General features: G+C 43.1%; 1 protein-coding gene across 5 annotated transcripts in view; it reads left to right on the top strand.

Moving 5' to 3' along the window:
* OSBPL5 (oxysterol binding protein like 5) overlaps positions 1-25,590 on the top strand; it is a 130,449-nt gene that overhangs the window by 57,503 nt on the left and 47,356 nt on the right. For all 5 annotated transcript variants that reach the window (XM_042884587.1, XM_042884586.1, XM_042884582.1 and 2 more), the window contains exons 2-3: positions 14,438-14,594; positions 20,305-20,378. In XM_042884587.1, coding sequence (XP_042740521.1) covers positions 14,459-14,594; positions 20,305-20,378 — 210 coding nt within the window. In that variant the 5' untranslated portion in view covers positions 14,438-14,458. The remainder of the gene's footprint in view (positions 1-14,437; positions 14,595-20,304; positions 20,379-25,590) is intronic.

The following is a 25,590-nucleotide window of genomic DNA, read 5'->3' as shown; positions in this document are numbered from 1 at the left end:
GAGCTGCAGCAGTGAATGGGGCCTACTGACGTAATCCAGGCTCCAGATCAGTTGTTTTCTGGATGTACACGGATTGCATCATTGATTTGTTGCAAACACTGGAAGTTACAGGGGTTTCTAAGTGTGGGAGTGTGCTCTAAAATTGGTGTTGACACTGTTAATTCAGCAGCACACAGATGCATTTGCTACTTGGACTTTTTCTAACAGTATTTCATAGTGACCATTGTGACTTTTGTCTCGTGTTTTGAAGATCACCATGCTTCTTGTGCCTTTATGGGAGGATGAACAGTTCAGACAAATAATGAAGAAAATCACTTGACGTAAGCCTTGGGACCAGGCATGCTTTTCTGAGTACAGGAAGGAAGCTGTTGCTCAGCAGAAACGGGCATAAACAAAGAAAGAAACAGCAGGGATGTGATTACTGGGCACGTAGAAAAAGGCCTTCAGGCAAGGCTTTTTAGGATCAAGAAGTGTGAAATCCAACCACAGTGACCCCAGGCTGTCTCCCCATGCCCAAGCCCAGCTATGTGTACAAGCTAGCAAGTGGCCAGCCATGTGCTAGTTCAGCAGAAAAGAGTACTGTTTCAGGGTTGCTCCTTCACTGGGCTGTGTAGGGAAGAAGCAGGACACTTCAGAAGGAAGGTAGATGTGCCCTCTACTCAGGGCAGAGCACGTTCCAAACCTGTTTGTGAGGAGTCACCAGGCGTGTTGCTGCCTCCCGAGGCGGTGTTAGCAGGATGCAGGCAATGTTTGTGCCCCAAGCATTGCCTCCCACAAGGATTTCAACCATTTCCCACTGCGATGGTGCCTCTGATAGAAGTTTCTGATTTAATAAGAGATCTTCATGGCTCCACAGACGCTGAGGCTTCATCACAGGATGGACTGTCAAGTGCAGGGCGGTACTGATCCACACACCTTAATCCTTGTTTGCACAGTGCAGCAGAAACACTAGCTTCTTATTGTTGCTATTGTCACTACCGTTTTAATTTTCTGCTGTTTTAGATATTGGCTATTCATGTGAAATCAGCACAAGTGGGAGTTCTTCCAAAGCCTTTCACTGCGTGTTGTTTTCACTCACATAGTGCCAGATGTCTCTGAGGAATCTGCTCTGATGCAAAACCAAACAAGCCAGTAGAAGACTGTATACAAACAGACACCAGTGGATACAGTACAGCTGGTGACACCAGTGGATAGACAGGTTATTTTCATAACTCTCCCTTGCTGCAGGGTAGAGGGAGCGAGGGCTGGGGCAGAGCGCAGGCAGCGGGGAACCACCACAGAGCAAACAGCCTGGGCTGAGCTGCACAGGTTCTGCTTCTTACTCTGTTTAGCAACAACGGGAAAACCCAAGAAGGGAAAGCAGTTGGATATTTTCCAGGAGCTCAATGCTAGGTGAAGAAGCAGCGCTGTAATTAAGCGTGCTTGCCCACTGAAATATGTGTACAATCGCTATGGGATGCTGTAACCAGCAACAGCTCATGGACTATTTTTAAAGCCTGCTGGCTGTGCCTGCTTGGCAAATCTGCCTCTGCGTGGCTGCAGGCACGCTGCTGGATCAGCTGGGGAACTGCTGTCAGATTTGAGTGTATGTGAGCCCTGTGCACTGAGTGATTTCCCCCACCTCGCCCCCATGCTGTTGCAGGGTTTACTTCATTCCTAGTGGATTAACGGCAGAAAAGAGGGAATTGTGTTTTTCTTGTTATTGCACCCTGATTCCATATGCTGAGAAACCACTAAAAAGAAACTGGTAGGGGTGGGTCAAGTGAAATATGACAGGAATAGAGAGCTGCAGATAATTTTTGCTGGCTCATTTTGGTGAGAGGCTGCAGGTGGCTCTGATTCCCCATGCACTGCCCTGATGCTTGGAGCAGCAGTGGGAATGTTAATTCCCCTGACAAACAGCACCCAAACACACTAGTCAAGGCTATAGTTTCAGGTTCTCCTCAGTTATATTGTAGGGCTGAGTCACACTGTGCTTATTCGGAGGATGTTCTCCCCCAAACACCATGGGTAGAGAATCATTCCATTTTTTCCAAGCAATCTGTATGGCCTGCTGATTTGATTCAGCTGAAAGGTTTAGGATTTTTTCAGCCCGATTCTGCTCTGTGTTGACATTGTGTGTAGAATTGGGTATTTTGCTAGAGGGTTCAAGATCAGAAGAGCAAATCCTCTCTGAGATTGAGTCTTGCCTGCATAAACAAGTTGCAATTTTTATCTATAGTTCTATAACTTAAAGTAACTTTTACCTATAGTTCTGTAACACTGCTGTGATCCTCCTCACGTGTGAGTGCAGGTATGCCAATACAGATTTTTCCCCTGTGTGAAAGGAGAACAAGCTGTTCCAGTACAGAGCACTTCTGTTTGGCTGTGAATCCATCCACACTTCTCTATGTATTGGCAGAAGTGTATCAGCAAGTACTGTTTCTAAATTGGTATTGGTGAACTGGTGCAAAGTCATGTGCAGAGCAAGTCTTGGTCAGCAAACTGCTTCAATAACACTTTGACAAGCAAGCACTTAGCCATGTGCTTATCTTGTTTTGCAACTGGAGATACAGTGAAAAGTCTACGTGCAACTTTGATGCTATGTGTTCACAGGTAAGAAGCTAGGAACTGGTTGGTCTGTTGGCTGTAAGGTCATAGCTTGAGAGTCATGGCTGTAGTTTATTTTTAAATAAAGAACCTAAAACTGGCAGCTGGCCTGTGTTTTCATTCACAGTGTATTTGGAATATACAGGCCATGGCAGAGATGCAAATTGCAGTAATGCTTGCTAGAAAGTACCTATGAGCTGGCAGGGAAATACAGAGGATTCTTAGCAGTGGTGAAGATGTGCATGCTGAAAAGCTGCTTGCAACAGTGAAAAGTTGGGCCTGTCAGCAGTGAAATACTTCGTGCTTAGATCTGCAGTCCTTTACCTCGGTCCCCTGTAGGGGAGGATAGTCTTGAGATCAAAAGCTACATAGAGAAACTTATAAAAATTCCCATCAGATTGTATAATCCTAAATATCATCGTTTATGGATATTTTTTTTCCCCCAGTACTGGTGCTAAGCTAGACAGTGAGCTTCACCAGATTTGCCTGCATCGTCATTGCAGGCAAAGCAAAAATACATATGGTATGAAAAAAAATTCATACTCCAAGTAGTTGGGGAAAGCATTGCCATCAATAGACTATGGTATTCTGTAGAGAAATTGTCTTAATTTCACATGACTGACAGGTTTCTGTTCTGGGAACATGGACATAACTAAAACTAATAGATTTTCTTCTGGCACAAAGTAAATATACAACCCTCTGTGCATGAGAAGCAGTTTAAGGCAGCTGATGGAGTTTGGGGGACAATAAGCTGGTGCTGTCAGGAGACTTCAGAGCCTTGCTAAGAGGAATGTGCTTTATTTGTGCTAGTTGCAGTTGTTAGCCTGTTTGTTGGCCCAGCTACCTTGCTGGTCTACTGGAGGAAATAAATATTAGCAGCACATAAAGGTTTTCTCCTGTGAGTTAGCGTCACCTCCATCTCATTTAATTCCCACCTTTTCTTATTGTAAGTGACATTTCTGTGCTGCATTCCTTGACTCTGTTACCTCTAGACTGAGCATTGCTTTGGAGAAAGCTTTCCGGACAGCATCAGAGCAAGGAGGAAAGTTTTTTTCCATTGCTTCCTGAGCTCCTAGACTCCTGTCACTTGGGCAGTGGCATCAAAGGAGGTTCAGTGAGCAGCTGGGGCTGTAGCCAGGTCGCACAGCCCTGACCAGAACCACTGAGATGCCACAGACAGGCAGCAGGCAGCAAAACTGGCATGTGGTCGTGAAAAGCAAGCAGCTGAACTTGGGTAAATCCCCAGCTGGGATGTAACCCAACCTAGCATCCAGCTCACCCTGGTCTTTGCTGCTTCTTTCTAGAAGGAAAGTGATCTGTGACAGTCCTTTTGCTGGTTTCAATTACTTCTCTCCCTGGGCAGACTCGCAGTTCTTGCATGCTCTGTTTGCATTGGGTAGGAGCCATGCACTGTCAACAGCTGATCTTTCTCCTCAAAGAGACCAGCATCAGAGGCAGCCATCAGCTTCAGACAAGCCCTTGCTGGCCATTCTTGGCAGTGAGGCTTGCAGTCAGGACAGTTTGGTGAGCAGTTTTGGAAATCACTTTTTAATTGTTTCATCACATCCACTTTTAACCAGATGTAAAACTATTCATTTTAAAAGCCCCATTGTTCTCATCACAATCACACCACTGATGTCTTCAGTTATGCACTGTGAGCTGCACAGAAGAGAAGTCATTAATAGCAGCATTTCTACATCCCCTTAAAGATGAAGGGTTGACTGCAGTGGGAGATTAATTTTGCTGAGAAAATGCTGAAGGAGCCAACTTGATCAAGGAGAAAGTGTAAAATGTGACACTGTTTAGTTTTCTGTGTTTCACTCAGGCAATAGCTGGTGTGGTCAGTTTTCCATAGCAAATGTACTTGGGTCTCAGTAGCTGCTTGAGTCAAAATCCAGTTCAATCTGAGGCAGGGGAAGCAATTTATTTCTACGATTGCTAGAAAGCACTATGAGCTGGCTCTATTTCTCTACCACCTCTTCCTTAAAGCACTGTGGGCTGGAGATGGCTTTTTCTTCACTTACTGAATGCCCAGCCCTGCAATCACACCTGTGCCAGCATCAATCCGTGGAAGCTATAGAACTTCCCTGATTTATACAGCTCAGGGATCTGGCACAGCATGGTTACTATGAAATATTTTCATTTATCTCTGTTTCTTTCCCTGGAAAAGTCGCAGTGCAGCAGCTCTGATTCCTGATGTGTCAGACCATGCAGCTGAAACTGATTACTTTTTTTCTGGTATGGAAAAGATGAGTTGTTCAGCCCAGAGCATGGCCCACGTCTGGTCTCATAAAATCTGTCTGTCACATTTAGCTGTTCTCCTTGCTGCTTCCTTTCTGTAGCAGAGATAATGGGAGCGTTTCCTGCGACTCCTGTCTCTTGGTGATGAATTGCTGTGGTCTGTATTGGAAAGCATTGTCTGGCTGCTCCTACACTGTGATAAAGAAAATGGAGTGAAGCAGCTGCATTGTGTTTGGTTTCCCTTTGGCTGCGGGTAATCTGGATGGTGAGGACCAATCTACCTTCTGTGCACATTTGTTTGGGAGGTGCGGATCTTCTTTTTGTTGTTGTTTAAAGCCAGCTTTACATTTCCAGCAGGAGCTGTGGAAGGTCAGTGCGATCTATAGATGTGGTTCTGCAGGAGCCCCTTGTTCTCTGCATCCTCCTTTGCCCTCTCCTCCTTCCTGTGTGTCATTGCTGGAGCTGGTGTGGATCTCCATGTTGCAGTGTGCTGTGTGGTTAGCTCGTAGCGTCCCCAGCTGTGACACTTTCAGCAATCTAGGCAGAGCTGCTTCTCACTCCCCCCTTCCCCTCCCCAGCCTCCCCAGAGTTTTCTGCTTCCATTTCTTGTGTAAAAGAGTTCTTGTAGCTTGGCAGCATTGTTTTGTTCTACTTTGGCTTAATCTTGCTTGGATCCTTACATTCCATGACAAAAAACTGGTGTTAGTATAGAGTCCTTCTTCTGTGTTATGTGCCTTTCAGATTTGTTGTTTTTTGTCAAGAACTGCATTGTCAGGTTTGCTGTCCATGAGGTGAGGAGCTGGATCATGCTTGGTCTTTCAAGGAGGAGTGTCACTGCCACTTGTTACTATAACAGAAAAGCAATAGGAGAGGACGGTATCCCAAATCTTTTCTATTAGGCGTTTCCAAATCATTGTTGCTGGTATGTATTGGGTGCTCTTACAAACTGCTTGCTTACTGGGACTCTCCAGGGCTTCAGTTTCTGGCTGGTAATTTTCATGAACAGCTGCTGTCTGACTTCTGCTGGGCATACATGCAACTGCAAATGGTAGTGGGGGCAACAGTATTGATACAGGAATAGTCACTGTCAGAAAAACTGTATCTGGGGCTGTATCAAAAGAAGCATGGCAGCAGGGTGAGGGAAGTAGGTGATCCTGTCCCTCTGCTCTGTGATGCTGAGACCTCACCTGGGTACTGCATCCAGATGTGGAGTCTTCAGTGCAGGAGACACATGGACCTGCTGGAGCGTGTCAAGAAGAGAGCCACAAAAATGATCCGAGGGATGGAGCACCTCTCCTACCAGGACAGGCTGAATGAGCTTAGAGAGAGAACTCCGAGCTGGGAGAGTTCAGCATGGAGCAGAGAAGGCTCTAGGGAAACCTGTTAGCAGCTTTCCGGTATCTAAAGGGTGGCTATAAGAACAAAGAGGAACAGACTCTTTAGAAGTGGCTGTTGTGAAAGAACGAGGGGAAATGGTTTCAAACTAAAAGAGGGGAGATTTAGATTGGATGTAAGAAAAAGTTTTTTTATGATGAGGGTAGTGAAGCATTGGTAAAGGTTGCTCAGAGAGATGGTGGATGCCTCATCCCTAGAGACGCTGAAGGTCAGGTTGGAGGGGGCTCTAAGGCCCTGATGTAGCTGTAGGTGTCCCTGTTCATTGCAGGGGAGCTGGGCTAGATGGCCTTTAAGGGTCCTTCCAACTCAAATGATTCCATGATGCTATGATATGCATGGTCAAATTTCCATGTCATGTTGATTCACCTATCTCTTATTCCAGTTATATCAAAGAAAAGTAACACTGCAAAGAGTTTATCCCAGCTGCTTGTTTTCACCAGCAAAGTCTCAGCTAAGGTGATAGAGAAGGACAAACAGGGGTAGGCATGGAAAGGCTGACATCTTGAGAACTGAGTGTGGATTTCTTTGTGCTTACTGCATTGGCCTGTGCACAGTTTGAGTTCTCTGGGCTTGTTTAACACAGCGTAAATTCCACCCTAAATGCTCTTTGTCAGTTGTCTAGTTTCCTTCCTCCCACAGAGATTTTTAATTAAAAATCTAGGACCAGAATAATTGCAGCGCTGTATATTAACTACTGTCAAAGGAAGAGCTTGATGCTCTCATCTCTGAGAAACAGTGAAGTTTATGCAAAAAATACACAGTGTATTAATTTCCTTTGGAATTTCAGGGAGAGCGGCTGCATCAGAGGAAGCATAGGTGGATGCTAAATTTAAACCACTGTACAACAGATCTTGGTATGCCACAGCGCCCAGAAGCATGAAAAACTCAAAGGGGGCATGTGAGGAGCTTTGCAAAAATAGATGCACTTCCTTAGAATTTCTTCTGTGTTGTTTATTCAGCCCTCCTGGTGAAGGCTCCAGAGGTTTACAGCACCCATTTGGATCTGATGGGGAAACAGTAAAGTCGAGCAGTGGAAAATTCTGCAACTGGAGCAGCATGCCATGGGAAGCAGTCATTTCCCCTTTGCTAGGCTGTTATTCAGGAGCACAAGAGGCAGATCAACTGTAGGTGGTTTGCAGTTGGAGTAATTGGGTGGAGAACAGTTGTGCCTTTCTGCCATACTGAAGTTACTTTCTTAGCATGAATCTGAAAGCAGCTCAAAAGGACTTGGGATTTGCCTTGTCTGATTTGCCTTGTTACAAGGGAGCAATATTTCACAACAAGAGAGTACTGTCAGGAAGACACTATCAAGCATGAAAAGAGGTCTTAAAATTAACTTGGTATTTCCTAGCAATTGTGTGGTGGGAGCATAGCCCCAAAGACACAGTCTTTTCTAGATTTAATAAAATAAAAGCAGAGGTGGCTATCATAGAAAGCCATCAGAGAGGCTTGCAATAGACTTGGTTTCTTTTAAATGTCATTAAATCTTGAAGTAGAATCCTTCCATTAAAGGGGAATATTATCTCATTATGCGACGTAGGTAGCAATGTGAAGCTGTAATGATGCTTTTTAATATGTTCATTTAAAAGAAAAATATCAGGACAAGAATTGACCTTGAAGATGTGACCTGCTTGCAAATAACTTAGCTGCACGTTTATCCTAGGCCAAGAGTTCTTCCCATGGCCTTAAACCTCCAAGAGTTGTAGCTGAAGCAACTAAACAAATGTGTTGCCATGTACTTGGTGCCATACTTCCCCTCAGCACTGGCACTGTCCCAGTTTCTGTTTCCCCTGGTCTGAGGCCAGTATTTGTCCACCAGGGCAACCCTCGCAGCAGTGATTCTTGGTCTGTGTTGCAGGTAAAGGTGTGATTGTGTCTTGTATCTGCTTGCATCAACATTTGGACACGCACATTCAGTTATAGACACCAGTTCAGCTGTGCTGGTACAGATTTTGGCGTGGTAGTGTTGACTTGAGTTCTCAGATAACATCTGTAGCCTTACTGCTTATTCACATTGCTCTACTCAAGCACAAATACCATCGTTTTGAAGAAGATACATCTACAGCAACTTCTTTAGTTCTTAAATTTCTTACCAAGAAGTAGTGGTGATAACCACTAGAGTCCTTATCATCTATATGAAACTTTAGTTTGAATAAATATAAAACATTCCTAAGTAACACAGAAATTCAGAGGCAGAGGTCCGGCTCCTGGGCTTGTTTCAAAGAAGATCCTTACTGGAACTTCCTGCAAGTGTGTGTTGTGCAAAAAGCACTGATAGATGCATGTGGTTGTACATTTTGTTGGTACAGCAAGTGAGACAGGATTTGTGCAGTTAGCAAGGAGATAGACAAGTGGAATTGCTAAGTCAGGAGAGGCCCATGAGTGCTAGTAGGAAATTTAATATGCTGTGTTAAATTAATAGCCTTCGGCATAACAATCACTTTACAGTTCAGGGTCAAAGGAGGTGGATCATTATGCATCCATTTCAAAGATACACTTAATGATCTTACTCTGAAGTAAACTGTAGCATGTTTACGGAGTAAGTCGTGACTATTTGAAAACACATGGGGACCGTATGTAGTACTTACTGCAAGACACAGACCCCATTTCTAAGCTGCAAGATTGCAGTCTTCCTCTCCCAAACGCAACATGGCTGTAGTGATGGGCCAGTGTTTATATGCAGGAGGTATTTATACAAACAGGTGATTCTGAAAATGAGGTTTTCGTACATGTAAAATGTGTTTTATACTTTTTGACTCTACCTTCCACTGTCTTTGTCCTGAGATCCCCCAAATGAATGGTCTGGAATAGCATACTGTTCCCTGTTTCACCTCTAGTTGTGCTGCTTGTGGCCTTCGTACATCATACACACCACAGTGGAATATCAGTTGTGGGATACTTAAGTATGTGTGCCCCTGGTGTGTCTAAAGTCACAGGTGTTTTGACTAGTGTATATGAAAGAAACATTAATCAAGATGTCTTACGAAGAATGAAGGAAAAAATTGTTTTGTCTCCTGTTTATTACATTTTCACTGCCTAGCGCAAGAAATGGTGGGCAGAGAAGCAGAAGGCATTTGGAAAGAGATTGTTCCTCTGTCCTGAGAGAGAACAAGAGCAGATTGTTGAGGGGGGATCAGGTAGGGATCTTCCATAAAAATAACATGGGAGGCAGCTTTAAGGCTGTTCAAATATATGAACACAGTTTGTAAGGATGAACTAAGCACACTGCTGAGCCAAAGCAGCTGAGAAAAATCCTTAGTGTTGCATGTAATCTTAATAAAGCAGTCTCTGGATCTAGCTTTCCATAGCTCAGTCCCATAGTTTGCAAATATGTGTCTTCAGCAACCTGCATGGTTTTATTTTCCATCTTGGGCCTATCATCCAGCTGAGCAACATCCTTCAAGCTTGGCTGTTGGAACACTCCTGCAGAGCAGCATTTTACTGCATCCAAAGCATTGGAAGGATTAAAAGAGTGAGATTTGCCTGACACTTGGTAGAGCTGGCTGTGGTCTAATAGGAACATACTAAGCCCACCACTGTTGAGCAGCCTTCACCTTGGAACACAGCATCAAAATAGCTGACCTCAAAAGCTCTGGGAAGTAGCTGGCACTTAAAGAAACTTCACATGTTCAGGTTCCAGCTAGCATTGTGACAGCCCAAAACATTCAGCATGAGCCCAACATCCATGTTTACCCTAACTAGTGCAGCTTTCTTAAAGAAAAGAGTGCTTACATGAGTTTTCACCAGTTTTTATTTAACTATAAGGAAGGGGGTTGGTTTTCCAGTTACCTAACTTATAAATAGGTATTTTATGAATAGCTTCCCAAAAGGCTTCACAGGCTTTCTGAACCGACTGGGAGTTCTTCAGCTGCAGAACAAAGAATTAACCCTAACTGAAAAGCCGCGCTGCTATTTTTCCCCACTATTTGAATAGTGGGGACTATAATAGCCTGAAATGTATCTGCCAACAATTTTCCTTCTGTTTTCATTCATGAAAATTTTACCTCCTCAGGGTTAATTGAATCAGGAAATGTCAATATCTTTAGATTTAATTTTCCTTATTGATGCAGATTTTGGAGTGAGTGGCTGCTGTGAATACAAAATGTGATTTAATTTGATTTCTGGGAAATATTTAGTGACCACAAAAAGAGGAGGTTGCTTGAAGCACGTCTTGAATAAATTAAGAATCCCCCTAAACAGCACAGCATTCTTGAGAGTACTCAAACCCCTAATTAACTATTTATAGAGCATATTTCCAATCTATTTTAAGATGCTGAAGATGAGAGTAAGCAAACCAACCTACTCACCAGTTTGCAGAGTATAGGGGCAGGATCATCTCTGCACAGTGTTTAGCTGTGTAGTAATTATATATTAGCAACTTAAAAAATTTAAAGATGGGTGCAGGAAAATTCCATCCCTGGAGCCTTGGGTCTGTTGCTAAAGGCCAACACTGTCTTCCCAGCAAGGACAAAGGGCTTAAAATGCAGTGCAACCACATACAAGGCATCTCTGCTTCAGTGTATGTGTAGCTGTGGAGTCACAGCCTTTGCCCAAAACCAGGCTAGTGTTGGAAGGGGGGGACAGTGGCAGTTCCCAGTCACTTTAATTGCAGCTATGTGGTTTTCTGGGGAAATAACTCTTGCCACGTTGCTCTTGCCTGGACTGTACTGAATCTGCCTTTGAGCAAAAGTCCTGTTAGGCCATACCAATCACTTTTAAGTTCATCTCTTTCATTGTCCGGTGTTTCATGGTAGCAGGCTTTCCATCTTCTGTATTACTTGGTTTAAAGGATCATAGAATCATTGAGGTTGGAAAAGACCTTTAAGATCATCCAGCCCAACCATCTTTCTGCCACCAATATTGCCCCACTAAACCATGTCACAAAGTACTACATCTACCCTTTCCTTCAACACTTCCAGGGACAGAGTCTCCATCACGTCCCTGGCAACCTGTTCCAATGCTTGAACACTCTTTCTGAAAAGAGAATCTTCCTCATATCCAACCTGAACCTCCCCTGGTGCAACTTGAGACCATTCCCTCTGGTCCTATTGCTGGTTACACAGGAGAAGAGGCTGACCCCCTCCTTGCCACAGCCTCCCGTCAGGTCGCTGTAGAGAGCAATAAGGTCACCCCTGAGCCTCTTCTTCTCCAGACTAAACAATCCCAGTTCTCTCAGCTGCTCCCCGTAAGACCTGTGCTCCAGACCCTTCACAGCTTCTTTGCCCTTCTCTGGACTCACTTCAATGTTTTTCTTGTAGTGAGAGGCCTGAAACTGAATGCTTAACTCAAGGTGTGACCTCACCAGTTCTGAGTACAGAGGGATGATCGCTTACCTTCTCTTGCTAGCAACACAATTGTGATATAAGCCAGGATGCCATTGGCCTTCCTGGCCACCTGCGCACACTGCTGGCTCACGTTCAGCTGAGCACTGACCAACATCCCCAGATCCTTTTTGTCCATGCAGCTTTCCAGCTACTGTGCCCCGAGTCTGTAGCATTACCTGGGGCTGTTGTGACCAAAGTGCAGGACCTGGCAAATGGTTGTGTTGAACTTCATCCCACTGACCTCAGTTCATTGATCAGCCTGACCACGTCCCTCTGTAGGGCCTTCCTACCCTCAGGCAGATTGACACTTCCTATCAACTTGATGTCATCTTCAAACTTAGTGAGAGTGCACTCAATTCCCTAGAAGATAAAGTAGTCTCAAAGACAGGGTTAGCTAGAAGTTTATTTCTCTCTACTGAATTATTTATTCCTATCTAAGCTCCAGTGAGTAGCTCACATTTATTAGTACATTTACTGTTTCACGAGCTGTCAGCACAAAAGGGCCAATCTTGACAGTCAGTTCACTAGCTCTCCATATTCTCCCCTTTCCTTTAGTTTTATCCTCAGGACCACAGAAAAGAGAACCAGAAATGACCTGCACTGCAAACTCCAGGACTTTTTATCTATCAAGACTAACAGCCAGCTAAATTCTTGCAGGAACTAAAATGAAGATGTGTTTTGCTCCTGGATTATGTGTTGGCTGTCTCATCTGCCAGATTTGGAGGGAATGCAAAGCACGGATGAAATTTGTTGCTTTGGGTTACACAAGGGATTTGGTTACGTGAGGGCAGTTTTAGGCCTACTGCAGTTCTTACTCAATTTTGATTTTTTTCCTTCTCTGCCTTCCCTGAGCCCCCATACAACAAAGGGTTTCTGTGAAGCATCTGTCACATCTCTGCATGGTAAATCTAGAAGCAGAAAGGACTTAATTTGTATGTGCAGTCTGATGTACAGCCTGCTTTTGCTCTGGTGTTGAGGGCAGCTTTGCTGTTGACAGCAGCAGGGGCTGGCTGTCAGTTCTTCACTTACATGGCTGTGTGATAGAGGGATGCTGCTGCTGCCACTTCGGTTCTGTATTGGGAATTCTCCACTGTGAGAGCTGTGTTTAAGTGCTGCAGGGATGCTTTTTGCTGGTTACTCGTTCTCCAGCCTGCTCTCCACTGTATGGACCTGTGCCTGCTGCCTTCCTGTGTGATTGGCATCGTCTTGCCAGATGGCTGCGTTCTGGGGAGACTCTCACAGTTCTGGTTTTCCTCTAAGCCACTTATGAGCAACACCAGAGGCAGAGAGTTGAGATGGCCTTTCTGGAACAAGGGCAAGAAAATAGCTCAGTGTTAGCATTCCAAACCCAGCTGTTTAGATCTGGATTATTTTTAAATATTTTGCTTTGATGCATGTAACTGGCTGTGTTTTCCTCTTCTCTCTTTTTGTGATTTAGGTTATCTTTAATTCTGCTCTCCCATAAACCTGCTCACTGTGGTATCTGTGCAAACAAACTTTATTTACAATGCCAAATGTTAAGCAACTGAGCTACCCAGCTGCCATTACACATCAGCAGCACAGCTTTGCACTGGCATGCTGAGCAAAGGGTTGCTATGTTCTTATCAGCCCTCTCAGGTACACAGCATCCTGGCATTCACATACAACGCTTCCACCAAGAGTTCCGTTGCGTGGCTGTGTGCTGCTGAATCTGAAACATCTCACATCAACTGTGCAAGGATGGAGGTGGCAACGCATTTGTGGGTCCATATCTTCAGAGCACTGCACAGGCTCAGCCTGGTGCTGTGTAAGATATTTCGTGCATACTGAGATACTTTGCCCTGGTCCTGCCTTCATGAACCACCCCATGGCTCTGCGATGCTTTCTCTGCTACGCTTTCCCAGTAGCCTAAAGCAGACAGGAAAGCTTGGAGACTTTTTTCAGGAAATGTATCCCATCTCAAAGGGTTTTCCTTTACACAGCAAATCCCACAGGGAGGGAGCAGACGTGGTGTTTTGCAGTGCCAGCCCAAAGGCTGGGTTAGCACTTCTCACTGCATTTCCTCTGACTGCTCATGGGGAGAGAGTAGCGCTTGTAACTCAGGAAGGCAGCAGTCATAATATCTGTTTGTAAGGGCTAAGAAAGAGCTGCTTGTTGGATGGCTACAAAAGAATCCTTTAATTTCAGTCAGGATAGTCTAATGCATCAGCCAAGTGGTGGTAAAGAGCCCCGTACCACCCGGCTCTTTTGCAGGCATGCATGGAGGCTCTGAAGGAGGCAAATGCTGTCCTCTACCCTTGCAGAGCAGCCAAGTTTATCTTACTGATCAAAATACCCAACTGATATGTCATTTTAAAGTAAACTGAAATGATTTATATGTGCTGTAATAGTAAATAAGGACAGAAGCGACACTAGCTATTCTGTTCCAATTCCCTAACACATCTCTTGCTGCTACCTGAAGCCAGTGCATCTGGTTGTCCTTCATACAGCTTGGATGAAGTGCTAACTTTTGCAGAGCTGGTGCTAACACTGACAGAGTTAGTTTTATGAAAGAGTCTTAAAAACAAATAGAAAAGAGGAAATTGAGCTGCCGTACACAGAGTTGACTCTGAAAGAAGCCATTACTGAGCATAGATCTTTGTATAGAAGAGGATATTCTGCTGCCTGGATTCACCACAGAGTAGTCTTGTTTCCTTGCAGTTTGCAAATAATGAGAGTCAGCAAATCAGTAATTATAGCCACAAACTAATATCACTTTTTCTCCCCCTTCATAGCTTTTTGGCACTCTATAAAAAGATCTGGCACACTACTTGGGATTAAGGATCTTTGAAGCAGTGGAGTCATCTGCGTGTGAAACTTTGATTTCCCATGTCTTGAAATTAACTGTTATTTCTATCTTTCCTTTTCAGAAAACCCCGACAGCTCATGCCATGAAGGAGGAGAACTTTCTTCGTCGCAGGTTCTCCCTCTGCCCAGCCTCATCCACCCCTCAGAAGGTTGATCCTCGCAAGCTGACGCGCAATCTGTTCTTCGGGGCCGACAATGACATCTATCCACTCAGTCCAGGTAGATTTCTACTGTGTCAGCACAAGATGTGCTGTGTCTTGTTTATCATACTGCTTTTCCAGCACATGTAAAACTCAGTGCAGAACCTCAGGTGCTTGACTGAAGTAGACTGTTTTTAGCACTCTGCCAGGAAACAAAGAGAAATGAGTTGACGTGAGAGTGAGAGACGCTGTTCTTGCAACATGGGTATCAATGGATCCCATCCAGTGCTGTTTTCATGATGCTGCTTCGCTGCCATGGTGTTCAGTGGGAGCAGAGGACATCAGAGTTGATGTTTGCAACCATCTGAGTACAGCATGGCCTCACGTTTCAGAAATTAGTAATGTTTTCAGGCATTTCCACTCTGAGCACTCGATACGTTTCACCCTAAACACTGAAATCCTTTAAGCTATCTCCTGGGCCCTGTTGCAAATGTTTAATGGCACATTTTCCTGTTTAGATTTAGAGTCCAGGATACATATTACAAGAGGGCTTTTGTAGGTAATGCTCTGTAAATTATTACTGCAAGCACCAAGAATATTGACATGTTGCAGTGAATGGCAGACTGTCTTTTGTGCTTTGATTTTGTGAGCACCCTTTTGAAGGAAATAGGGCGCGCGTTGTTGTTTCAGAATTTTTAGCTCACAGTAAACATACAGGTCTTTCCTTGACTGCAGTCTGCAAATAATGCTTCTGTTCCAGCCTGTACACAAGTGCTGCAGGGAACAGTCACAAGTTCACAGAGCTGTCATTCACAGTAGTCATGTCAGTGCTAAATAATCAAATCTCACAGCACCTTTGTGAGCTGATATCTGGAGAAAGAAAACAGCGCGTAGAAAGGTTTTGGTTCTTATGTAGATGTAGCACCTGGCAGACTCTCTGGGCTTTGCAGATGCAGAACAAAGCCAGGTCTGAGTTTCCTGAGCTAAGTATCTTTAAATGCAAAGGTTTTGAAGGCTTCTGACTTGGCAGGTATTTCTATTTTTGGATGCCTGTCTTAAGGCAGTGAGGAACCAATTTTGAACAATGCTGACTAATCCTTGCTGTTGAGGTCACTGAAAGCTTAAAAAAAATCTTGGTAGTCTAATGGAAAACTTAAAATGAGACACCTACCATCTCACACATTACAAGGTACCAATTTCCTCACTGAGGTATTTCAGTGCTGTAATAATCTTACAGACACCAGGGAAAGTTGATCATGGAGGGATTAATCACTTCCTCAGTTTCCCATGTCACCTCATTTCTCCTCGAACCCTGCTGACAGCTGGCGCAAAGAGTGTGCTGGGCTCAGCAGAACAAGTGCCTTGAGTGCTAGAGGAACCTCCAGCACTGGTGTCAGCAACGCAGGCAGCCCACTGTAATGGAAAGGAAGGACATATGCCAAAGAATTTGTAAAAGAGAATATCCCCGTGAAACAAATAAAAGCTGCCACTTCAGCCAGGGGATTCCTTGCACAGTCTGGGTTTTTGCCTAGCCTTACATTTTTAACTCCTTTCACTTCTTCCCTAGTCCCCGTCAGAGCTGCTTCATCTCTTTGTGTTGCTAATGTTTTCCATAAGAAATATCCATCATTCTTCACATCCAGTTGCTGTTTCCCATGGTGGGTTCTTCTTTAACTCCTTTCCAGGTTTAGCTGCTTTCCCTCCCACCTTCTCCATGTCCTCTGAAGGATGCTGTTATGACTACAGATAAGCTGCAAGTCTACATCCACGAGCTGTATTCAACATTTCTGTCCCTCACTTTTCTCTCTTGTTTTACACAAGTTTTGAGTTCTTGTGGGTTTTCTTGTTGTGCTGTCTGGCCCTGGTGGTTCTCTTTACAGAGGCACAGGGCTGGCTGTATCAGGTAGGGGCTGCAGGCAGTGCAGGCAGCAGAGTGCAGTGAGCTCCTGCCACACTGTAGTGCAATGTGAGGTGGCTGGAGCCGCAGGTCTCAGTCCTCCAATGCCTAGAATTAGCCCTGCAACAACCAAGGAGTGCAAGTAAATAATTCAGTGAGATGGGAGTGACAGACTTCACACCTCGGGCAAGATGTGCCACAGAGGTTCCGTACAGTGAGATAATTTTTTTAAAGGAAACATATGGAAAAGCAGAGGTCACCATCTCAAATAACACTTCTGACTTTTTGTCTCTTGCTTTCATATGGAAATGATAGTCAATATGGTAACTAAAAGAAATTTGAAGAAAATGTTCTCTTTTTAGAAAGTCTGCAAAGTAGGGAGACACGAGTTCCTTGCCCATGTCTTTCTTTCATGTAGCAGGAAGTGGAAAGAATCTTCTTCTCTTGCTCAGAAGGAAGGACATGTACTGGGGGAGTAGCTAAAAGCTCTTTTAGGGAGCCTTTCTTTTTGACTAGGCTGGGACCCACGGAGCCTTTAAATAAAAGTTCAGATTAGCCTAGCTGCATCTCAAGAGCTGCACTTTAATGAACATGGGAATTTTACTGTGATAGACATGTGGAATTGAATTTCAGTCTAGTATATGTATTGGGCCATGTGGCTGACATTTGCTGCAGTAACATTCATGGCATCAGGGCCAATTTTATTCCCAACAGTTTCGCCACACAGCAGATCCCACATTTTCTCTTGTAGTTACCCAGTTACTTTATCAAAAAAACCATTAAAATAGTAGTTCATGCTGTGCAGAGCTGATCTTCAACTCCTCAACAACCCAGTACTTCTACTTCATCTTACCGTTGATCAGTTATGCTTATTGTGTGATGCTTTATAAAGAAGAAAGGCAAATGCACCCATGGGATGGATGCACAGCAGAAAGCAGAATAAAAGAAACAGTAACTTTTCTGGAAAGGAACTGTATATTTATTTTTCCTAAGCCTGGCAGTAATGAGATAAAGATACCAGGAACTCAACTCTGTAACCATAAGACTGGAGTGTTGGCAGGTTTTTTTTGCAATGTGTTGAACATTTTTTCCATAAGCATTGTTGATTCCCTTCCTGGAATCCTGTTTATTATTTGGCACAATACTACTGGGCTACTTTGTGGAGGATCTTTCTTAGCATGCCATGTTAGCTGCCAGCACTTGAAGATAAAAGAGCCTCGGTGCTATTTCTGTCACCAGCGTTAGGTTTTCTTGATCAGGGAGATAAGAACTTCAGCTTCTGTAGCCTGTTAATGTTGAGCTCCATTTATGTTTTTATGTGGTTTCCTATTTATTTTCTCGAGACAGCTATGTCTGTCATGCCCTGGGTGGAACTCCCTTTTGGGCTTTCTGTGCACTTAGCTATGTATGTGGGTGTCTGAGAAACTTACACATGGTTTCAGTGAAGCTTTCTTTCTGAATAAGGGCTCTCTCCTTCCGCACTGCTATAGCAAAACTGCTTGAGACAGCTGGGAGAGCTCTCCTCCAGAAAACTGCCATGCTCTCTCTCCTCACAATTGTCAAACGACAAATGGATTTGAAATAAGAATCTGGAATATATACTGCTTTATAAACATATCTTACAAATCCTTGTAAACTCTATGACTGAGAGTTAAGAGTTACATGTGCCTGCTTTTCATAAAGTCCTGTGAGATAGAGGGTCCAGAACCGCAGTAGCACCTAAAATCCTATTAGGTGCAAAATCCTTTTACGTGCATTACTAAGAGAAGGAAAAGCGTGCAAGATTTTTGGTATGGGTACCAGCCTGGAGCTAAACTTAATTGAAGAAATGAGATATAATAAAGATAGGTTTGAATTATGTTATGTTAATAGATGCCTTTCCCTTGGAGCTGACAGCAGCTGACTCCTACTAATTTCACTTGAACTTTCAGGCCATATGTTACTTACCCATACATGAGCAGAAAAAAACTCTTCATGGGAAACAAGTACAGTAGCTACATGATTTGAGAGTTTGTTCTAACCTCTGCCTCCATTCAGGAGAATATATAGAGAAAAGAGTAATCAGAGAAAGAAAAACACAGTCTTCATCCATGCCCAGCACGTGTTGCATGTTCAGGCAGCACCAGCAAGCATGTATCCTACTTCTGGGGAATTTCTCCCACCTGAGCACCGTAGGTTTGCATGTGCTTTATCTAGGGCTGAGTGTTGCAAGGGGAGAAGTGATGGTTGAGAAACTAGGTTGGGGTGCAGGTTCCCCTTCTTGCACCGCCTTCCTGCATGCTGGCATAGGTACTCCCTCTGCTTCAGTTCCCATGTAGGCTGGGCATGTGCCATCACTATTCTCCAAGATCCGGGGATGTCTGCTTTCTGTGTGGGCACGGCTGTGTGCACGCTGCACAGTGCGACACATGCCACAGGATGAGGAGCCTGTCTGAAGGCCCTGCACCTTCAGCGACTGTGTGGAAGGTTGAACACCTTCTCCTGGGGAAAACTGTCCCTAAGAGCTGTTTTTAATTGTAAAGCTGATGTGCCAAACTGCCAGTTAATGGCTGTAGGAAGGGCAGGTTTTTTGTCCTGTCTCTGTATGGGTGAAACCTTCTAGCACAGATGTAATCCCAGCTATAGCTGGATGTTCTTGTTCTCCAACGTGTCCCATAATGGAAGTGCAGAGCATGACTAGGAGCATATTTACTTGTCAATAAACTTTGATGGCTAGCTTTTCTAACATTGCTTAGCTTCGTATAAGGCTTCTCCAAAAGTTTCCGGAGATGTAGTGACTTCTGCCACATCTGTGACAACTTCTGCTTGACTTCAGGAGAATCAATTGTATTTGGTGTTGTTTCCAAGACTTGCCCACACAATGTTTAAAAAACATTTTTAACAGTTCCCTTGTTTGCAGTGTGCTGTGAATGGATTGCATGTCAATGTCTTGCTGGTTCCGACGCTGCAATTGCTAATGATCTTGCAGAGGAAACTATATTGCAGTTGGATAACAATGACTGCCTTGGCACTAAAAAGCTAGCCTCATCAGATGCTATTTTTTGACTATTAAATAGAAGCTCTAGGCTTTCTTTTACTGTAAATACATGATCACAGTTGGCAAAAAGAACAGAATTTATCGTTACATTTTATTGCTTAGAGTAAGACCAGACATGTTCATACTAGTATGTAATGTGTATAATGCACTGCAATTTTAGTATTTTTAGGTAATGGAAAATACATTTCTCTGCAATGATGGGAATATCACAGTTAGTAAATAGTACTTGTTAACTGAATGTGTTTCTTATTTTAACAACTAATTTGGTCTGAAGACATGGGTCTTCTGCAGTGTTTTATTCTACTAATTATGTCTAGATGCTTTTCTGTCTTCTGTAATATTTTATGATCATGGTTATTATTTCTCAACAAAGCATGCTATCAAGTGCATCTGGGTGCAGTTGCCAGATACTGACCAAGGAGAATAACATACTGAATAGCTGCTTATTAACTTAATTCCATTTGTTATTTGCATTGAATGAAGCATGGGGAATTTAAGGAAACACAGGCTGTGGTAATGTAATTAAAGACTTCATCATAACATAGGCACACAGGGCAGCTGGTTAAGGATCACAACCAACATTATTTCTGTTATTATCCAGCCTTTAATTGCCGGACTTTGAAACACCATGTTGGTTTATCTTAATGTTTGCAACCTTAACTTTTAAACACTTGTTACAAAGTCCAAGCATGTGGACCCAGGATATTTCAAGACTTGTAATATCCCTCTCTGTGAACTTGGTGCGCCTACTTTTGTTCCTCTTGCTTGCTATTAGCAGTAGCCCTTTGAGGACCGCAAGTCACCATGATTTTGCACAGAAATTCTCTGTTTCTGAATTCTATTTCTTTGTTGCAGGAAAAGATGTGGAAGGAAACAGCCCATCGATGCTGAAGGATGAGACTCCGCAGACACCAAACTCAGTCAGCAAGGTACTGTTGGATAGGGTTGCGTCCCTGGTCTTGCTTTCATTTTTTCTCTAGCTCAGTTATTAATCCTGCTTACTATCTTCTTTTTTGAGGCAGGAAAGAAAGCAGCTCCCTTTGTTTCTGCAGGAGCTGAGTGTGCATGTTTTGAGAAAGAAAACAGGAATATTTTGGGATGCTTGTGATGTCATAGGGAAGCCTATGTTTTCATCTGACTTGATAGCACCTGCACAACAGAATCTTGTTTATTTGAGCCTCATCTAATGATGTATTTAGATATGAATAATTAGGTGGAAAGGTTGATTTTGTCAGCAGAGGTGTCTCCTGCTGTTCTCGCTCAGCAAAGCAATCATAAAGCTTAATTGTTTTAGAAGATAAAGCTGTAATATTTAATGTGTTGCCTAGCATCTGCAACTGTGCGTTGAGATCCAGGGAAAAAGCTCTAAGAATTGGTGTAAAAAGAGAGGAACACAAACTTACCAAATTTTCCTGAGCACAGCATGTCCATCAACTCTTTTATGGAGAGGTGAACTGGGTCTAAAAACTCTGGTATGAACTCTGGTGTTCAAAACCTCACTCTATATCTAGAGTTGCTGAGTGCCTGGTTTTGAATTCCTGTAAAGATGCCATCAACCTTTAAATTAGATCTGGCTTTGAGATTCATGTGCAGGCTTTTTTGGCTGCAGCTCCCTAACGTGTTTCTGGAGGGTAACTAGAAATAGAAGCAAGGCCTGTTAATAAATTTTTAACTCCATTTATTCAACTTTGAAGCTATGAAATGCAAATGACACCAGCGAAAATTAAAATATAACACAAAAGAGGCATCTGGAGACAAACAATTTTTTATAGTACAAAACACAGTATCTTCAAACACATTTGCGTGTGCTTGTCTGGAGCTCACAGGGATACCCAAGCAGAAGTCAGTGTGGGGAGATGGTGATGGGAGGAGCTTCGGGAGTGTGCAGCAAGGGCTCACGTGCATTTTCCCTGCTTTTGCTGGACCCTGGCAAGCTGCAAACCAACCCTGCTTTTGCATTTTCAGGAAGGTTCCTGATGGCAACCCAGCTGCAGGGAAAGCATAGGACCAAAAGGCTGCATCCAGGGCGTTGTTTTGAGGACAGATGTTTTGCATGCCTTAGAAGAAATGGTGTTAAATTCACAATGAATTAGGAATGTAAAGGAGGACATTTTCTTTTTATCTCTGATTTGAAATCGGTCAGCCTTGCCACAGGACAGAGGTGCTGTTTGAATGGAAGTTTGACTTACGAATGGGCCAGAGCTAGCTTTCTCTTTCCTGCCTCAAAGTTCTGCATAGGCACCCAGTGTTGAATTCAGATGCTGGCTGTAGTGACTTTTTGCCTTGCTGGACCTATGTGCCATTGCCTGTCACTCTCACTCCACATTACTTTGCTTTGTCTATTGTACACTGCCTGGTTCTTCTCTTCCAGCCGAGGAGCTTCTCTTCTCCCTTGCTTTGCAGTGTTAGTGACAACAGGGAGCCCCTGTTGTGACATGTCTTGTACGTTAGAAATTTAGACAAAGTGATCTTTGACCTGCTTTATATTTCACTTTTTGTGTCCACTCAGCTGTAAGTCTATAAAATGAAGCCTAACTTCCAGAAGTCCAGAGCTGTAGGTCAGGGATCTGTCATGGCATTTCACTTTAAAAACAGTGATTCCACCTATTTTAACCAATGGAAAAAGTTTGTGCTAATTAGGTCATATTTAGATTCCTGACTATTGGGAGGGAATGATTTTTAGAAGCCTAATAGTAGGGCGTGCAGATTTAATTAATGGATTCAGAAGTAAATGTACTAGGTAAAAGATCTATGCCATCAACAGTTACCCTTCATTTGCCACAGAGGATGTAACAGACCTTGTTGCAAATCAGTATTCCTTCAGCAGTGGTATTTCAATATGCCACAACGCATTGACCCAGCAATGAGAAGGAAATGAAAACTGGTTGAGTTCTGGAGTTCTTGTGTTTCTCCAGGCAGATAAATTGTGTTTCTGTGTCCCATCTTCATCAGGGACATGGAAGATGTTCCACACTTCACACATACCCACACTCTTCAATGGGAGCAGGCTGCAGGTTTCCCATATTAGCAGGCACTGAGCAGGGCATTCCATAAAAACCCCTCCAAACCTTTGCCTTCTGAACATGCTGCACTGTGCTTGAGCTCTTAGATGGCCTGGGAGTCTACTGCAGCATCTCCTGTCCTTACATCTGATACTGGAACATTCCCTTACAGTATGTTTGCATGGTTCTTAGTAAGACATATTTTTAATGGCAGTTGTGGCTTTTTAGCTCAATTTTTATTAAAACAAATTTATGGTACGGTTCAGCTACGCATTGCATTGCGTGTTGTTCATCTCCTTTTAACAGGAACAACAACAAAAGGCTATTTATTTCAGATTGCTGCTCATACTATCTTCTATTTTTCAGAGCCCTTTAGCCATGTGGTTTGTGCCCAGAGCTCATGGAGCGGTGTGAAAGAATTGCAGAGCAGCCTTGAAGCTATTCTCTAGAACCAGGAAAAGCCTCTCTCTCATGACTTGCCTCATTCACCATTGTTAGCATCCTTTAGGACTGTTTTCATTGCAGGGTGCAGCATTGCATCTTCTCTCTTTTTTATATTTTTTTTTCCCTTCCTATGCTTAACTCTTTAATTCTACTGTCTGGAAAGCAGCTGGGATCTTTCAATATGCACTCAGAGACCACAAAGAATTGTAGTTTATTTTAGGGGACCAATCAGAAAAAAAACTTGAAGCTGGCTATCAGTGGTATCTCACTCTTTTAATTCCCACACTAATGCCACAATGAAGTCTAAAATTATCACTGTGTAGGAGTGTGGTTGTTACATGCTCAGTTACATGACGTATGGCAGGACAAAGCTTAGATTACTTTGTTCATCGTGAATGAGTTTTTCCACATGACAGAATAGTTCAAGACTTCAGTGTGTAGTTTTTAATTTGAAATACGAATTCAAGGAACTGCAAGAAATCTATTTTAGCTTTAAAATAGTTTTGAACAACTCATACAAGTCACTTGAGACTGAATAAGGCTATAAATGTCTCAAGTTCACCCTTATAGTTCCTTGAATCATGCTTTTATCTGCGGAGTTAATTCCAGCCATGCTTGGAACTACCACAGAAGATCATTCACACCTCTGGCAGCCTATAAAGGTGCCTTTCCTCCTGGTCTCTGTTAGGCAGGAAACTAATGAATCAGTTGTCAGAGAGATCCAGAAGCTGCAGGAATCAGCAGTGAGAAATGCCCCTGTGTGTGCTCACACAGCTTTAGTGGAGAGCCTGGCCCTTCCAGATGGTCTCACATTAAACCAGACCCTTACTGACACTTCATTAATGTAATTTATGCTGTAGATATTGTGGATGCAATTATTTTGGAGCTAGTTATCTCTATCACAACTTACATGCTGCTCCTTTGCCCAGGAGTGCATTGCTTCTTCAATTGCTGTTGGCCATGAAGGATTTTGCAGCTGACTGCAGGTGAGCAGAGATGCAGCCTGGAGTATCCAGGAAAAATTGAACTGAAGATGAATGGGATTTTTTTACTGAGATAGGAAATGTGGAGCATCCCTAACTTATGGAGATGCATACCAGGCCTGACACTCTCAGGTACCTCACAGTGAGCAATGTAGAGCAATGACTGATTGCTTTCAGAACTGGAGTCTCAGTGTTAACTTTGGGTAAGCTACAGTACTTCTGTCATGTCACCTGTAGTCCACGGTAACCAATTCCTTCCTCCACTGTGCTTGAGGTGGGGTCAACAGGGATGCTAAAACTGAAGCAATTTATTAAACAATTAAGGATAGTAGATTTTAAGCTCGAAGTCCAAGTTTTCCATTTTTTGCTTCCTCAATTTGCGTAAGCTCAGCCTAGAAACAAAAGTAGTAGCGATAGTTAGAGGGGAGAGCAAAGCTTTGCTACAGGTTTCTGCTTAAGAACACAGTTGTAGTGGTCAGTGAAACAGCCATCTTTTTTAGTGTGCAGCTTTCTATCTCGCCTAAAATGTTTTTTAGATATTCTAAACTTGCCAAATATTCTTCCCAAGAATGGCTCACGTGAAAGGTTGTATAGCAGTCCCTCAAGGTCTGTGACTTTTTCTTTGATTACAGTAATCTGACACAACGGAGCAAAGTGCTCCACTAAACATTAGTATAACTTGATATTCCGAGTTGCTTGCGTAGCTGACTTTCAGTGATGATTTTCCCTAGATATTGCTGTCACTTCAGCTGTTTGTACAGGGTTTGCAATTTGGGCTCATTATTGTGCTATCACAGTATTGTAAACACAGTTATTGTGTCTCCATAATGTTGCTGAAATAAGTTGAATGGTTTTTGCAACCAGAAAGTTGGAGGCAAATATTATTTGATTTGCTGTAAACCAGCATATTAATTGAAGGGCAATCCTTCCAAATCCAAAGCTTGTTTATCAGTAAGAACCATTCCACTGACTCCAGTGTGCTCAGATGAGCTGTTAGCTGTAATTTTATGATGGAACTGCTTATAGGAAATTGAAAACCAAGTCATTGAAATGGGATTGAGTTATCTGTGAATATTTGCATCAACAGCAATAAGCTGTTTCACCTTCAGTGGGAAGGTGGAAGCTTCCCACTGAGCTCCACTGAGCTTTCCAATGATTGCTGATTTTACTTCAGAAGCTTTTGCTTCATTATCTTTATTTCTGCAGTAATACAGATCTGTAGCAATTATAAGTGGAAAAGACATTGGAGAAATTGCACCTGAGCAGGGATTTGTCTCCCATGCGCTGACTATTTTTGCTTTTATGAAACATAACTTATGACTACAGCTGCTTTTATTCTGCCTTAAAATTCTCATCTAATTTCATCTTTCTTTCACTTGGATACAAGAAGAGAAAAGATCAACTTGTGAGCAGTGCTGTTGACATGTAGGCCATGGCCTGAGAATGATTCTATTTAAGCATTTCTGACTTGAAGTCATTCTGACTGTCTCCCATTACATATTTTTGTGAGTTTGTCCCATGCAGCAAGGATTGTTTATTCAAAATAAAACAGCATATTCCTTTTGGTATTAACCATGACACAATGGGCTCCCACACCACAGTCAGTGGAAGGTTTTTGTTCCTCATGGCAATGGAGGCAGCAAAAGACACCATACCAGAATCACACAGTTGTGAGGACACTGTATGCCTTCTTACAAAGCTTAGCAGGAGAG

Source organism: Lagopus leucura, unplaced genomic scaffold (assembly GCF_019238085.1).
Source record: "Lagopus leucura isolate 7727_CA_CO unplaced genomic scaffold, USGS_WTPT01 Super-Scaffold_100044, whole genome shotgun sequence".
Lineage (NCBI taxonomy): Eukaryota > Metazoa > Chordata > Aves > Galliformes > Phasianidae > Lagopus > Lagopus leucura.
This window is presented reverse-complemented; position numbering and strand designations above follow the sequence as displayed.